Below are 17,627 nucleotides of genomic sequence, written 5' to 3' on the forward strand. Positions count from 1 at the left end.
GGGAACCTAGTAAAAGTAACCCTTCAAGAGTTCAACCTCCCTTCCTACTCGGTACCAAGATTGTGTCTAGCTGAGACAGCGTTACATCCCAGAGAGCTACAACCTTCTCTGTCACTCTATCCCCCAGTGTGGTATAACCTGGGGAAGGAAGGCTCACAGATACTGATAAATCCAGGACTTCCTATCCAGGTAAGTCCCCATCTTTTTCTTACTTAGCATGTGACAGAGCATTGTGAATAAGTCATTTAGCCACACCAACTTCCACTTTCAAACACAAAGAGTCCCCAAGGCTCTCACTTCCACTCCCAATCCTACACTTTGTTCATCCCCAAGTACCACTGCCACCACAGACATGCACACTCATGCACCCATAATGTATCATGCTTACGTAAACGTTCTGACATACTATCTTCCACAGACTCATTTGATTTTTTGAAAATGTAGTTGAAAGCTAGCACATTTACAAGGAATTATTAAGTTTTGTGAACAGAGAAGCAATGACACTGTATAGCACATGACTATTTACAGGGCACCTTCACATAGCCATGTATCATTTGATTATAACAATCCTATTATTATAATCTCTGCATTCCAGATGGAAAAATACAGGTTAGTAATTTGCCCTGGTTTATATTTACAAAGTCAAGACTATATTGTCTGATGCCAAATCCCTCCAATTTTCCACAACACTGGTAACTTCAGTTACATTCCCCTTTCACCCATTTGTACAATTATTTCCCAGTTTTCAGTTTCCACTTACCTTTAAAAACACACGTGTGTTTTATTTGCTCTTACGGTATTTGCTACAAATGTCTATTAAAAGGAGATAACAAAATTTAAGGAAATAAAACCCTATTTTGAACTTCTAATTGCATGTTTGCCTGTCAGAAGCTTAGTGTCTGAAACTTATTCTGATGAATGAAAAGAATCACAATAATCAGAGAGGTAATAGAAAGGAAGAATGAGACTTCCTTGAATTAGAAGGATAGGAAGGAACTAAAAATGAAATAAGATTGCCTATCAAGGTGATTCTGTGTCATTTAACACCATGTTCACAAAGCCTGAAAACTGCAGCTCAACTTTCAGGAAGCATGGATATGATCCTTGCTGCAGCATGGATTTGCTAATATTAAAATGCATTAAAAGAAGGAGAGCTCACCATTCTTGAGAATGCAATATTGGCTTGGATTTAATGATCCCTAAAGCATAGGCAGGTTATTTACAAATTAATGAGGAAGAAGAAGGATTACAATGGCATGTGGAGTGCTCCGAAAGTTTTAATACGTGTAAAATCCTATAGACACAAAAGCTGGTGAAAAATAAGCAGGCCCATTCTAGGTCAAAGGACAAATGGTTTGTATTCTGCTTCTGTGTTTTGTTTTGTTTCAGTCCTGGGCTTGAGCTCAGGGCCTGAGCACTGTCCTTGGACTTTCTCAAGGCTAGAGCTCCACTTGATCCTTAGCACCACTTCCAGCTTTTTTTGTCTATGTATGTGGTACCGAGGAATCGAACCCAGGTCTTCGTGCATGCTAGACAAGCACTCTACCACTAGGCCAAACTCCTGGCCCCTCTGCTTCTGTTTTGAAGGAAAAATTGTCTAACAACATTCTATATCCACTTAATGTCTGTCTTTGTTCCTTTCTCTTTCTTCTTTTTTTTCCCCTTCCTTTTAAAGCAATACTTTTAAGAAATATTTTAATAATGGCTAATTTACAGACAAGATAAATGTTTCTTGGTTTTTACAAACAGAGAGACAGACAGAAAGACAGACAGACAGAGACAGAGAGAAGGGTAAGAGAGAAAAATGACCTTGGGTCTTCATTAGAAATCAGAATTTTTCAAAGGAAAAATTAACCAATGATTGGGAAAAAGGAAGAACACCTTACACATTGAGCAAGTCAAAGAATGGCTTTTTTTTAAGCAGGAAGATAATAACCCTGAAAATCCCCATCTGGTCAAGCTAAGTGATATAACCTTAGTAATATAAGGAAGCCAATATAAAAGAATAATTCTCTTAAGCACCCCTAATGTAGAATAGCATCCTGAAAGCATTAGAAAATGAAGGCCAAGTATCTTATTGGAAGTTCTTGAAAGCCAGAGGTATGAAAAAAGCAAAGTACTTGAGTCTCAGAAAAGTACTATATCATAATACCCTGGACTTCTTTTCACATAAACAGCATCACTTCCCCAGTGAAACGAGTCATATAAACCCATTTGCACAAAATGAAAATAATAAGCAATTAAAGTAGTTGCAGAATTCCATACAACATACTTCAATGTCAGACTGAGAAAATTCGTCAATTGCTTATGTTTTTCTTACACACGCATGCATGCACACACACACACACACACACACACACACACACACACACACACACACAATGGTAAATTTTTTTGTTGTTAATGAAGGATGGCGGATTTAAAAAAAAACTTTTTTTTTGGTTTGGTATTGTTCCCTTTTATACCCACATAGACCAAGGAGAGGCTACATACTCAGGAAACTCAGCTAGTTTCCAAGTTGGAAAATGTTTCAAATACCAATAAAGAATGAGCATGCTTAAGTGCAACTGCTGAGCCCAGGCAGGGTAAGGGATGAGCCAGATGGTCTTTTCCATCCCAGATTTCCATGATCTACAACAGAACCTGAATGACTAGGAAAAAGTGAGATGCAATTTGGAACTTGCTTTATAAAATAGCATGCCAAACAAAGACATTCAACAAGATGGAGAAATCAAGAAAGAAACAAAGACGGACTCTGGATGAGAGCACTGACAAAACAAGCTTCAAATAGTGATGGAGAAATTAAATGTTGTTCCCTCAATGTAAGTTGTTTGGAAGAAGAAGGTGGCTCAATGCTAGTCTGGAGGGGTCACAAACACAAATGCATGCTCCATGAGCCAGAAATTAGAAATAAAGGAAGATTTAAAAAAAAAAACAGCAGAGAACGGAGATGAGGTTAATTGAGGAGTACATGATAGTGTCTAAAAGCATTTAAAAAGAAAATTGAAATATGCATGCCAGCCAAGTAGTATACATCTCCAAGCCTAAAAGCTTCCTGCTTATATCTCTGATAATCTCACTGCTCCTATATCCCCCCAATACACATTAGGAAATTAAGGAGCAGAGAAATCACTTCAGTGGACAGAAGCACAGAAGAGTAGTCATATGTGGCAGACGCAAAGTGGATTGTGTTACATGTTCACAAAAAGTCAAATAGAAAAACATTAATAACATTAAGTAGAAAGTCCTCTGCATGCTTTTGGATGTGAGTATTTTAAGTTCATGTGGCTTGTTCTTTCAAGAACAAATTAAATTCTCTTCTTTTAAATACAAAGCTATTGGAAATAGAGAAAAGATACATTGGAAAACTAATGAACTAAGTGGTCAGATTAAAACAAGAAGAAACCTAGTAAGTCAGTTAAACTTGCAACAATAGATCTGAGTTCAGATATGGAATTTTTTTAGCCCATGGTTTCCATTTGACAGATAAGAAAAATGAGACATAAAAGTTGCTTTCAAAATTCAGTTTGAATTTCTTAAAATGTCTTTTGTTATGTTGTGGGATTTACTGTTCCTTCTGGGTACTTGTCAAATAAGAGAAAATCTTTCCCATTCCTGACATTGGCTAATATACATTAAGAAAATGAGTAGCCATAAGAATATTTTTAAAGTTTAATTTCAGTGTAATGAGCTAGATGAAGCAGGTTGAAACTTTCTTAGAGAAGCTCAGACTTCCTATTCCTGGTGCCTAGATCTTTAAAAAAAACAATAATCTGCAGAAGAAGGGCATGCAGTTTTTATACCAAGCCAGAATCTCTGAAATAAATCTCTCTATAGGTACTTCCTTATAAAGGAAGTAATGATCTTTTAGTTTTATAGCAGCATATGCATGGTTCTGCCCCTCCCCACTCAAAAACAACCTCCTCAACATGAACCTATCAAATGATTGCTTTTCAGAAGTCAATTCACAAACACCCTACTTTTATCACAGAAAGACTGTTCCTTGTGTATGTGAGTGCTTCCATTATGTCTTATTTGAAGAAGGAAAATGAAATAAAATTCCTATCTGAGATATTTATAGATCTCATAAAACCTGATTCACTCTCATAAGCTGCTGTGAGCCCAGTCATCAGGTAAGGCAGAAATGGCAGGTACAGTAACCAGTACTGTATTATGTTATGTGTACCTAATTTTGACTCATAAAATATAATATAATAACTGCATGCTAGAAAGCTAAGTAATCAGCAATAGGTAGGACAAGCAGATATTAAGGATGGTACCCCCAGACCAGTTTAAGAGGGCAATATATATATATATATATATATATATTTCCATCTAAGTAATGGTTATTTAGTGAGAGCTTCTCCCATGAATGGAGAAAGAAAGGAATACTACATCCATATAACCATGCCTAGCACTCTGCCTTTCCACCTCTCATTTATCTTCTCTTATAGTTCTAGGATCACTGGGACCTCCAAGATAATATCACAGTTTGAGAAAGAGCATTTTGCCACTTGTACTATTACTGAAAAGGTCCAGGGGTGAGGAGGGAGCATTTGAGTGGTTGCTGTATGCCAAGACACGGAGTTAGAAAGCCACTTATATAGGATATAATAACTCTTTCCACAGATGACAAATTGGACTCAAAAGACATACAGTGACTTTCCCAAGATTCCAGCTCTGCCTCCATGTAACTCATGCACTATGAAACACTGTGACCTTCAGGAGCATGTAGCACAGTCTAGTACATTTACAGATGAGAAAAGCAAAACCCAGAAAGCAGACAGACCAGTGATCTGCTTCAATCTATATAAGTCCACTGGCTGCCAGGCCACAACTCTGGCTTCTTCCCTGATGTTTCCTCCCTAACCATAAGTCTTTATAAATATAAAACTTAAAAGAGTGTTGGGTAGCTTGCCTAATTTTGGATTCTAGCTCAAGCTCTTGCTTGTCATATAATTTTAGACAAGCCACTGAATATCAGAAACCTCAATATTTCCATCTATAAAATAGGAATTAGTAGGATAGGTATCTCACAAGGTCACTCTGAACACTCTGAAGATTAAAGGAAATGATACATATAAGGAGCTCAGAGGAGATAACCTTCAGGAAGCAGTTGATACAGATTAGACATTATTCTGATGCTATATGATGAATGGAGGAATAGCTATGCATAAAGAGGAAAGAGAAAAGTAGGTCCTGCCACCCACTTTACACTAGCTTGTTTTGCAGCCACAGTTAGACTATTTGCTTAATAATCCTCTATCCCTAATTTCTCATCTCTGAGTGGGAAATTCTGTAATAATCGGCCTGCTCCCTAGTTAAGAGAAAGGATATGTCAATGACAGGAGACCACAAGGAAAACATTCTTAGCCAATTATCAAATCCAAGTGCATCGTAGGTGCTTGTCAGAAAACACAAAAATTCCCATCATGGAACAAATGATCTCTGAATCCATAGTCGAGGAAAGAAGAACCTATGTTCAATAGAGGATAAAGCCAAACAGTCTTGGTACTCAGAAGCAAGAGTCAGTGACTCAAGTCTGACATGAAGCAAGATCTCCAGTAGAATTCTCTCTGGAGAATCAATGCTGCCTATGAGCTTCCTCTCAGAAACCCTCCTTCAGCATAGGGCTCCATGGCAAGACCTACAGTACCAATTTGAACTACCACTACAACCTCAAAGGGTAGGGTCAGACATAGGAAAGGTCTATTTCCACTTCTTTGTATGCTGAGCAAATTTGCTGTTTCTCCAAAAATAGGTACCAACACTATGACCACTCCATTAAATTTCTGCTCACTGGGTTCTGGAAGGTGAGTGTGAGACTGGGGTCAAGAGCAGTCAGACACTCCCTAGCAGGAGAATTGCTTCTCACTAATTGCCATTTTCACAGCTGGATTGAGCTTTCCAAAAAGCATCCTTCAACCCTGAGCTCTGAGCTCCTCTCCTGATGGTCTCTCTTGCCAACCATACATACCCCCATCAAAGACAGTTTATAGATGAAAGGATGCAGCTACAGGAGCTAGAATGTTGCAAACAGCACAGTTTGAAAAAAAGAGGAATTTCTAAGGCTTCTTTGTAAAGATCACCACACGCCACGGTCATTACCATAGGAGCCAAGCCTTCCATGGATGTGGAGGCTGTCTCCTTGCCTGAATGTGCTCAGCAGCGATTGTTCCACAGTTTATTTTTGTTCCTCTTACTAGAAAGATGATTCCTTTGAAATTCTTTATAAACAAAACCTACTTCCTAACCTTGTGGTCAATAAGAAAAATGGAGAGCTGGTACCTAAAACCTATCTGGCATCACCTGACAGATGTGCATGCACATTCATCCCTTTAAAACCATGGAGCAGGCTAAGTCAGTGGAAAATTATGGCTGAGGACCTATTAAGAATTACTGAAAACACCACATGACTGAAGCTTAATGCCCAATACCACAAAGTTTCCAGAAATGGAATCTGACCAGGTTAAGTAAACCTGGAGTGTGTCAGAGGAAATGTAAGCCAAAATGGACTGACTTAGGTGAGAGAAAACAAAATACAGAATATTTATGCTGCTACTGTTGACCAGTAAGCTGTATTAACACTCACCATCTCTGCTCTGCTTTGTAAGAAACCTCTGGTATCACTTAGCAAGTTATACAATAAATTAAATGTTCCAATAGGAGGAATAAGAAGCCTGTTGTACCACTGACCCTTTGCTGGTCAATATCTCAATGCTTCCATCTAGGAAGTGATACAAATGCTGATGCTTGCTTGGGCCTCTCCCCAAGGGCTACTGCTCTGCTTGTTCTGCAGTGCAGCCATGACTGGGAATCACTATTAATAACATAGTCAGATCTTAAAACTGATAGTTGTAACATACTGGCCAAATTACTAATAAATCCCTATTGTATGTATGACTTTTTAAGAAGCAAATTACATATTAAAAAGTGATCACCAGCCAGGTTCTAGAAATTCCCATCTGTAATCCTAGCTACTTAGTAGCTTGCGATCTGAGCAGAAGGATTTGAAGTCAGCCCACGCAGGACAATCTTTGAGACTCTTATCTCAAATGAACCACCAAAAAGCCCTAAGTGGAGCTGTGATTCAAGTAGTAGAGCAAAAAGAAAGCTCAGGGTCAGCACTCAGGCCCTGAGTTCAAGCTATAGGACTAGTACCCGCTGCCCTCCCCAAAAACAGTGATTAAGAAAATTATAGCCAAAGCATCAAATCGTCTTTAGATCACACAACCTATCTAAAAAACCCTAAGGTAGGGGAGAGGGGAGAGAGAGACAGAGACAGAGACACAGAAACAGCAATCACATAGGCTATACTACAACACTGAAAATATGAGGAAGTAAAAACTTCTGCCCAGGAGTGTAGAAATAGTAGCAATTACTGTTAGCTGAGGGTAAGGGAGAGTTTCCTGGAACATGTGGCAACTATCTGAAGATGGAAGGATGTATAGAAGTTGGACTAAGAGCAATGAGAGGAGGGGAATAGGACAGAGAAAAGGGAAAAGGATGCAAGGAAAATGTTCATAAAAACCCTTGCAAATAAACAGTCCATTCATTTGGATGACACTTACTACCCACGAAAGTGGACAGCACCTGCAAACATGATATAGGCTAAGTCTTAGAACACCTTGCCTCTTAGAACTTCTGGTCTCATCCAAGAGTTGTTAGGAGCCACAGGTGGCTTAAAAATCAGAGGCCAATATAGGATGAGGCTAAATGAAATGAACTCCAGAATATGGAAACAAGAGGTTTATCTTTGTGATTGTTGTTCTTTATGTACTATGTGGAGCTATTTCTTTTCTCTTCTTTTCCCCTTATGGTTTATCTCATGTTGTTACTATATCTGATTGGGGTACCTGGTATATTGCATATACATTTAGTTGTTTATTTGAAAAAAAAATGGAAGGTAAGGGAAAAAGAAGATGAGTGGGAGGGGGTGGGGGAAGAGAAAAATGGGAGAAAAGGGGGTAATAATGTTCAAGAAGTAATGTACCCACTACCTGATGAATGTAACTGTAACCCCTCTGTACATCACTCCAAGAACACACACACACACACACACACACACACACACACACACACACACACACACACACAGAGCAGAGGCCAAGAGGGGCAGAAAGACAATTTCAGAGAGCTGACAGGGTCCATCCAGAGCAACAGCAGAGGGCACAGGAAGTTGAAGGAGAATGTTAACATTCTACAGAAATCAAGTCAATGGGATCTTGAACACAAATGCTAGACTTCAGCTAATAGGATTTTTGAAACTTTTTTTCTAGAACCTTTTATTTATCTATTTGTCTAAGTTAGATTCAGGGAAAACAAGGAGGCAAACATAGTTGCTATACCGAACCTATCAGGAGAAGGAATGGTCCTATTATCAAAAGAAAAAGGAAGCCAAGAAAAGGAAGAGGTTATGGCAGAAACTGAAGAACACAGGCATTGAGACATATTCAGCTGTGGCAATGGTGAAGCAGTCGAAAATGCTTTTTACCAACAGTAGCATATCGCAAATTAAAAACAAACAAACATGAGCCTGAAAGGCAGGAAAATATTTGCAGTTGAAGATGCAGATGATAGCTCTGAGGAAATACAAAATCCATAACTATTTGGAAAGCAAAGTTCAGTAAAAGAAGACTGTGAGACAAATTCTAGGAGAAGATTTCCACCAGCAGAGCTAGCAGAGGTGATGAAGGATTGAGAAGGACACAGGAGTAATTAGTAGGAAGTGCTATGCAATTCAGTCCTGTTTCACCTTCCAGAACCCTCTGTGAGGCTGTGTTATTCTTCCTATTCTATTAGAGTATGAGACATTTTGTTTTGTTGACATTTATAAAACATTATAACCCTACCACACAGCCAACCCTCTGAAGAATTTTAACACAGGTCAGAAAAGATTATCATAAACTGGCACACAGGTTGCTATTTCTTAGTTTCTTCATTGGTAAGGGTATCAAAAATAAACTCATGCCACATTTGCTGCTTTCTACATGAAAACTCACTCAAATTTCTATCCAACCTGCACCATTCCTCCATGTAACTCCTTCGTCCCACTCCATTTGTTACTCTTCTTTTGTAAAACTAGCCTTGTAAGAGGCTTTTCCTCTTACCAGTGTAATGTGCGCTTTTCAATTTACTGTACATTGTTTAAATTGGGAAAGGGACTGGTGGTTCGCATCTGTAATTCTAGTTATTCAGGAGACTAAGATCTGAGAATCAAGATTTAAAATCAGCTCAGGCAGGAAAGTCCTTGAGCCTCTAATTTCCAATTAACTACCAAAAAGTTGGAAGTGGAGCAGAGCTGTGACTCAAATGGTAAAGCCCTAGCCTTGAGAAAAGAAAATAAAAGCACAGGGACAGTGCCCAGTCCCTGAGTACAAACCTCAGGATTGGCGCATGCACATGTACATGTACACACACACACACACACACACACACACACACACACACACACACACACACACAGTGGGAAAGGGGTTGTTAAAGAAGTAAGGCATCTCTAAACTATTCATTAGCTTTGTCTAGAACTCAGGTAAATTCCAAATGTTCATAGGCCAGTGTTCTTTTAAAAAATGGGGGAGGAGTTCCTCTTTTAGGGGTAGAGAGTAGCAGAGCATGAGAGATAAGTCCAAGTATATTCAAAAACAGTAATGGGGAACAAGAGAATCTATTTGGGCATCTGAAGAAAAAAGTCAAGGGCTCTGTATTCAGCGGTGTTAACATTTGACTGATTGTCCTTGAAGAATCTACTGCCTTCTCTGGCTTCAGCAGTCACTTGGTCAAACCCTAGTATTTTAGTGTCCAAAAAACACCAAGACCTTTTCAAGAGTTGCAATTCTAAGATGCTGTATTCCTATTTTTGGTTCAAAGCTGGAGGCCTGACTTTCAATATGACCCTCAGGAAATGCCAATGAATCCATATTCAGAAATAGATATCATTGCACATGGTTCTACATTAATTATTTTAATTACCTCAAATCATTTCCGAATGACACAGACGTGGATGCTATTTCCTGGCCATTATGGACATGTGAAGTCACACTTGCTCATCTGCCCTAAAAGTATCCAGCCCCCAACACATCCCTAGCTCACCATAGAATCCAGTAAATCTCTAATATGTCTTAATTTTTTAAGTCAAAACAACGTGAGTAGATACAGATAAGCAAGGGCTCAGTGCTCAAAAAAAACCCCATAGAACTTGATCTTTTTTTGTTACATTCTATTTTGTTACTTAATTTTGAACATGCTAGTCAATTTCCTAACAGGAAGATTCTATATCTAATTCATTTTTGCATTATTCAAACACAGTCCTTTGCTCATACAAGAGCATTAGAATGAATTATTTTCTGTAGACTATTTTCTATATTTTTAACATAAATAAAGAAGATCCCACAAGGTGTCCTTGGTTCAATCTACCATCTCAACCAGGAATGGTACCTATGAAATCAAAAGCCATATCTTAAGCAGGCCAACATTAGATTCATACCAAAGGCTGCTGTTGACATTCCACTGTAATATATAAGAAGGATGTGAGCAGAAGTCCTCTAACAGATAACAGAAGAAACACACCACATTTAACAAGACCACTTTCTTAGAGTCAGATCAAATACCAAGAGTGGAAATCACATAGGTTTCTAAGGCAAAAGAAACAGTTCTACAAATTAACAGGAAGAAATATGGAAAAGGTAGAAAGAAGCAAGATAATGACCAGCATTAGATAAAAACACATGCGAATGGTACCAAGACTTTGTTTATTTTGGAAAGATTTAAAAAGCTGTGTTTCTCCTGTGCATGTCCTAAAATGGGCATACAATGAAATGAAAAGAGGGATACTATTTAAGGTGTTAAAAGTTTTATGTCACCTTAATGACTAGATACTATTAATAGCTGCAGGGTTTTCTAATCATTATTAGACTTGGCAGGAGTCAGCAGTTTGGGGTTAAACTACCTGTTTATGCTATGTAAGCATTTGGTTGGTTTAGGAGAACAAAAGGATTTACAGAAGGCTAAATCTCTACTCTTCCCCTGGCAATGCTCAAGTTGGGGAGCTGTCCTAAACTTTCAGCAAATTCCAATTCCCACATAGTGTGGAGAAAGTGAACCAGAGTCACACAGGCAGTCTCTGCATTTGCCAGTCATGGCTCCAGCAAAGGTGATTACAAACTATCAACTGCAAAGATGAGGGCATCTACTCATTGGACAGGTATCAGAACAGCTATGCTACTATTACAAACCAGTGATTAGTATACTGCTCTGGATTGGCCAGAATAAACTATATTCTTTCTTTAATAGGCACAAAGTAATGATGAGGACAGCAATGTTTCTACTCAAAAAGCTAAAATATTGGGTTTCTCCGAAGAGAAAAAAATTAGGAGATTCATGAGAGAATGGCTATTAAAAGCTCCATTAAGGCCCTCTCTAAACTATCCTCATTTAAGTGGAGAGGGAAATTAGCCCCTATAGGCATTTATATTTAGCATAGGCTGGGAAAGAGGAAGAGCTCACATCTGAACACTTAAGGTCTCTAACATGCATGTCCATAAATCATTTCAGGGCAAAGCTGTTGCCCTGCATCCTCTGCAATGCCTCTGAAATAGATAGGACCTCAAGATCTCATTCTCCTCAGGATAAGGAGTAGGGGATGGGAAGTCCAGGAAGAACAAAGAATCATAGTCATCATCTCTCCTACTAAGAAGAGATGTAGTAAATACAGAGATCTCTGCATTGAGATTTTCACTCATCTTAAATACCTAACTGTAAACAGGTAAAAGGAATGATAAGGTTTAAGGGCCCTCAGTTCTATACAAAGATGTGCCTATTACAAGAACATAGAAATGAATTTACTGAAGAAGGGTGAAGTGTGTGGTTTCATATGCTTTCATTTTTAAAGCTGCATTTATTTATTTAGTGGTTGCATCTTTATAAAGAAAAAGCTGGGTAACAGGGACAGGGAAAGTTCTACTTATTTTAAATCTACCCTTTTTTTTCATTTACCAAGACACTATTTCAATTTAAAAAAAAAAGGTTTATAGTAACTGAAAAATACATAAATCTTCACTCTCTCCCTCTTTCTCCTCTCTCTCTCTCTCTTTCTCTTTCTCTCTCTCTCTCTCTCTCTCTCTCTCTCTCTCTCTCTCTCTCTGTCTCTCTCTCTCTCTCTCTCTCACACACACACACACACACACACACACACACACACAGGAAAAAGCCAGCTATTTTATCTTTTTAGCATGGTAATCAAAGCTCCTTTGTGTCTACAAAATTCCCGGGGTGGTGCTATTGCCAAGAAATCCTAATTCATGACAAGGTTTTCTGCAAATTGAGGATAGTAGCAAACCTGCGGATGGGCAGAGCCCACAGTTTGCTTTGTCTTTCTGGCTGAGACAGCACCTGGATGCTCAGACCTTAGAGGCACTGCACAGGCAAGATCACACAGAAGGAAAAGCAATGTGGCTCACTGAGCAAATCCCATCCCTAGTACCACGAGGCTGTTCTTGGAAGGCAACCACTTCTGCAGGTTTTCCTCTAGAGATGCTTCACACCAAAAGCCCTGATATATAAAACGTCTCAGGGTGCCTGCAACCAAGATGAAATAGCAATGTTATGGGGACACTTTAGTCTTTACAGTAGCCAAGTATGCCATTAGTTTAAAACAATGGGGGAATAGAGGAGGAGGGAAGAAGGTTCTATGAATTATTTGTTTCCAATAGCAGTGGAAAATTTTCTCAAAGCCAAACAGAGGCCTGAAACTGACCTTATTTGCCAATTATGAATCAGCATTAACTATGAGCATAATTCCATAAGACTATTCAAGTAAACATGTTATGCTCCTCAATGACATGAAGCAAAGTTAAGTCCCAAAGAGACTCAGAAATCTTCACTCGACCTGAACTCATGAGATAGCAGGCTAGGAATGAGATACATATAAAAATTATAAAAGTCTTTGTATAGTCCAGAAGAAAGTAGATAAGAGATTTGTAGCGAATCTGTTTTTTGTTTGTTCATTTTCAAGTCAGTCATGGGAGCAAAGGTTCATAACTTCTCTTAATAACTAAAGTGATGAATGGGTCTCCCTTTAGCTAGGATCAAATGATACAATATAATCTATTCCAGCTTGGGTCCTACTCTTGACATTTTCCTTTTTTTTTTTTTTTTTTGCCCAGACAGCTTTTGGAAATTTTCCTGCAAGTTTCCAAAGAGATTCAAGCTGGTAGCCTTAAGAGTTGTGTCAGCTGAATTCCATAAAATAATAGACCACATAAGCACAGTGTAATTTACAATTATATGACAGGCAGAGATGATATTACTTGGGCCAAGTGCTTAAGTATGCAGTCAGAGTCCAAGGATGAAGAGCTGTTAATGTGGGATGTCCATTTGGGTTTTTAAAATTACACCAGCAATAATTTCCGGAGTTGGAGCTGTATGTAGCTAAGGCATCACTGCCTGAAAATCCAATGTCAAAATGATGATCTCCAAGACAGGACGTGACCCTGTCACAGCCAATGGCTTTGTCACAAGCTCACTGACACAGGAAATTATCTCATGTACTAAGTTTGAAATAAAATCCACTAACAATTCATCTTCAATTTTTCAAATACGCAGATGTTTAGGGTTTATCATCCAAGCCACTCTTCTCTAGACACCAAATCAGATTATTTGGTTCTCAGTTTTTCACTCATTTCCCGGAGGCCAGGTACATTGTTCACGTTAAGAGGAACATTTAATAATTACTCCTCGTTCAACCTTTAAAATCTGATTATCCCACAGCATCGGGAGACTTTCTCCAGCCTGATGTTTCTTGTAGCAACCTTCTTGAGCTGTTTTCAGTAAAGGAGTCTTTAAAATTTCACAATCTAATGATTGATTTGGAACCAACAGTTGCATATAACCTCAGAAGCGGCAAAGGAAAGGGGCTGGGGAGGAAGAAGGAAGAGATGAAGGCTCAAGGTTTTGAAATCTGTGTGAACTTAGGTCTTTGTGCTACCTTTAGATAGAGCAGTTGGAAGGACAGATTTCGGGAAACAGAGTGGAATCTTTACAAGGCTTGCTTAACAAGCTATGCTTCAGTCTGAACTATGAGTATGCCCCTGAAATAATATGAAGGATCTTAAGGTGAGAGTGGGTTGGCAATTAGAGAAGGCAAGAAATAAGAATGGAGTTGAGAAAGAAGAAAACATCTTTGCCTGCAAATAGAAACTAAGCTTGAGATTCCTTGTAGGAAGAAGAGGAAATGGGGGGGGGGGAGACGAGGACTTGTGAGGAAAAAGCAAAGCTGGCTTGTGAGGAAACAATAGATCTAACACATCCACTAATTGTCAAGCCCATGATATCTCAGCAGATGTAGAGTTTCTCCAGGATGGTCTAGCTACATCTAGAACAGCCGGTTTCCTCTGGAGAAGCAGTTCTCTAAAGCAGGCTTTACTACTCTGAAAACTTGAACCAAAACAAAGTTGTGTGATTCATCAGGAGGGAACGTAACAAATAAAGCCAACTTTCTTCCCTCCAACACTGCTTAACAGTCACAAACAAGAGCTGCCTGAGGCAGGCTGACTACATCGACAGATTCCCTTCCCTAACCTGTCTAGACAGTTGTTCATATTCAATGATTGGACACCAGTACACTGAGGCGCTGGTGGTGTGAAATGAAGGCTATTTAGAAAATAAAAATTCTGATGTTTTGGGTTAATTAGCAGGCAAAATAAAAGGAGTCAAAAAGATCCAGTTAGGCCCTTCATGAAATACAGTCTTGTGAAGGATGAGGAAAAAGATGCTTTGAAGAAATGTTCTATGTTAAAAATATGTCAACTGTGCATGTGGTTTAGAAACCTAAGGGTGGAGAGTATTTGCCAGTATCTCAAGGCAGAAATGCATGTGCGGACATACAGACACCAGAGGCCCAATACCTGGAGGAAAACTCACAGCTTCTAATCAAAAGAGAATAACTAGTAACAGCGGTACAGTCAACTGGCTTTGTCACAGGCTTCTACCAAAGATAAATAAATTAATAATAACTATAACAAAACCCTAAAACCTCCCCTCATACAGCACACAGCAGCAACTGTTCATATACCAGCTTCAAGCTGACAAATCCTGCTTTGGATCCTGGCAGAGAAAATTCAGTCTTTCATTAGTCATAACAAGCTGCTGACACTGAGCAGAGAAGTTACAGGATCAGCCACACACAGCCTTGCACAGCCCTCCGGAGGGCAGGCAGGTTTCTCCAGGACCGATAGTGCAAGTTCACCTTTCTGATGCACACAAATCCCAGCTGTCTTCCTAGACTTTCCATGGGGGACATCCTAGAGTTTTAAAACATGGAGTCCTTCCTCCCCCCACGAAGCCCATCTTTCCTGCAGAATGTCCCCCTCAGCAGCTCCTAATCCATGATGGGGTGTGGGGGGGGGGAACCACTGTTCTCCACAATAGACCCACTGCTTTCTACTGACTGGCACTTTGTTGTTTATTCCACTTCACAAAGCCTAGTGAACTTGTCCCCAAGCCTGGCTTCAGCCTTCCTGGGATGCCTCGCCAACTTGGCACCAATGCCCTTGAGCATCCTTAGGAGTTTCTTAACTAGTCCTCCAAGACAAAGTCAGAGGCACAGAAACACACACCACATTTTGTCCAAAGGTTAGGATCACAGCAAAAAGAGAGAGAGAGAAGAAGGAAGAAAGAGAGAGAGAGGAAGGAAGCGAGGAAGCAAGCAAGGAAGGAAGCAAGCAAGGAAGGAAAGAAAGAAATAAAGGAAGAAGGGAGGGAGGGGGAGAGGGAGAGGGAGGAAGGGGGGAGAGAGGAAGGTAAGAAGGGAAAGAAGGAGAGAAACAAGGACACGAGTAGAGGGTATTTTCAGGAGGTATTACCCTAGGGAAACCTACAATGCTTTGTCAGCCTGAGATAGATCAGTCCTTGCAGATATCCTCCTAGCATCTTTTGTCACTGGGCTTCTCTCCCTTCTGCCCACCTTGTAATCTCAAAAATCAAGCTCCCCGGCTTTACTGACACTCGCTAATTACTGGGGGAACGCACTCCGCTTTCCTCTTCCCCCTCTGACAGTTCTCAGCACCAGTTGAAATAGGTGAACCTGATTTAGGTACCAAGGAGCTAGAACTCGTGCATGGAGGGACGTGGTATCCTGTGAACCATCGCTCGACTAGCCCCCAACCACCTCGCCACCCGGCTCCTCCGAACCCCAGAAGTTCTCCGGGTCTCTGCTGGGGGACAGTCTGTGCGCCAGGATGTGTGTTGGTGACTGAAACGCAGGCAGCTCGGACCGGCTGCCCCGCTCGGCGCACGGAGGGGTTGAGGGGTGGGTGGAAAGGTAAGCGAATAGGACTGTTTCAAAGGAAAAAAAAAAAACACATTTTTAAACAACGTACAGCCAGAAAAGAAATAATAAATAATAATGAAACCAAAAAAATATTTCAAGCCAAAGCCCACACCAACGCAGCCCCTGCGTCTCCGCAGCCACCACACGATTTACACAAGTAATTTAAATCATTCACCTGCTGCCAGGTCTCCTCCAGGGATGGCAAAGCTGAGAAGTAGCCGGTGTCGTGGACAAGTTGTAGCTCCTGGAATATACTATAACTAGCCAACACGTCCATGCTGCTGCAGCCGGGCAAAACGGGAGGACAAACCCTCCCCCGAGCACAGTTGGGTCTGTTTGTTTGTCAGTCTGTCTGGCTCACCCCCCAAGAAGGCAGACATCCAGTGGCCCTTTTGTTTTGTTTTGTTTCAGTCAACTAAAAAGGAAAAAAAAAAATCAATGCAGGAGAGAGGGAGAAAGATGAGAGAGGAGAGAGCGAGTGGGGAGGATGGAGAGAGACGTCCAGCGTGTACAGTGCAGATGACTGCCAGGAAGAGGGGACTTCACGGGAGTAACAATTCCCTTCCAGGGTAATCACTCCAGCTCGTGGACCAGGAAGGGGGATGCAAACTCACTGACACGAAGCTGCCATCTATTTCTGCAGCGCTGTTCGCTCCTAATGCAATCTTTGCTCTTTATTTTGGGAGGTTGCATTTTTTTTTTTCTTCTCCCTCTCGCGATCGCTTCTCTCCCCCACACCCCTTCCCTTCCCTCCCCACCCCCCACCCCATCCTTGCTAGTTTGTAGTCTCCCCACCCCCTCCCTCTTTTCTCCTCCTCCTGCTCTTCCCCCTCCCCAAACTCCCTCCCTCCTCCCGGCTCTGCGCGCAGCCGTGGGATTTCGGAGGAGGGCGTCCATTAGGCCGCGTGTGACCATGTAAGGTAAACAGGGGGCTCATGAAGTCACTGAGGACCAATAGGGAGCTCGGACCGGGCCCCGGGGCGGGGCTTGGCCCCGGCGGCAGGCTGCGATTGGCGCGCCGCGGATCTCCCTGCTGCCTTACAAGGCGGTGCGAGGCGAGCTATTTTTAGAGGGCTATATAAGGGGGCCGAGCCGGCGGCCGGCCGGCCGGGGAGCGCCAGCGCCTGGGAGGGTCGCCGCCGCCGCGCTCGCGCCCGGCTCCCGGGACGCCCGGGCGGCCGATCTCGGGCCGAGCGCCGCCTCCGACCCTCGCTCGGGTGCCTGGTGGGAGCCCGTGTCCTTCGGAGGGGAGGGGACGCGTGGCGGGGACGCGGCCGGCAAGGAGGTGAAGCGTCCCGAG

At 41.2% G+C, this 17,627-nt stretch overlaps 1 protein-coding gene across 1 annotated transcript in view; it reads right to left on the reverse strand.

The window, feature by feature from the left end:
• Klf7 (KLF transcription factor 7) overlaps positions 1-17,066 on the reverse strand; it is a 94,848-nt gene extending 77,782 nt beyond the window's left edge. The window contains exons 1-2 of the mRNA XM_090354689.1: positions 16,942-17,066; positions 16,503-16,742 (exon numbers count right to left, since the gene is read on the reverse strand). Coding sequence (XP_090210815.1) covers positions 16,503-16,604 — 102 coding nt within the window. The 5' untranslated portion in view covers positions 16,605-16,742; positions 16,942-17,066. The remainder of the gene's footprint in view (positions 1-16,502; positions 16,743-16,941) is intronic.
• Between the last annotated feature and the right edge of the window lie 561 nt (positions 17,067-17,627).

Source organism: Megascapheus bottae, chromosome 21, assembly GCF_031878675.1.
Source record: "Megascapheus bottae isolate mThoBot1 chromosome 21, mThoBot2.hap1, whole genome shotgun sequence".
Taxonomy (NCBI): domain Eukaryota; kingdom Metazoa; phylum Chordata; class Mammalia; order Rodentia; family Geomyidae; genus Megascapheus; species Megascapheus bottae.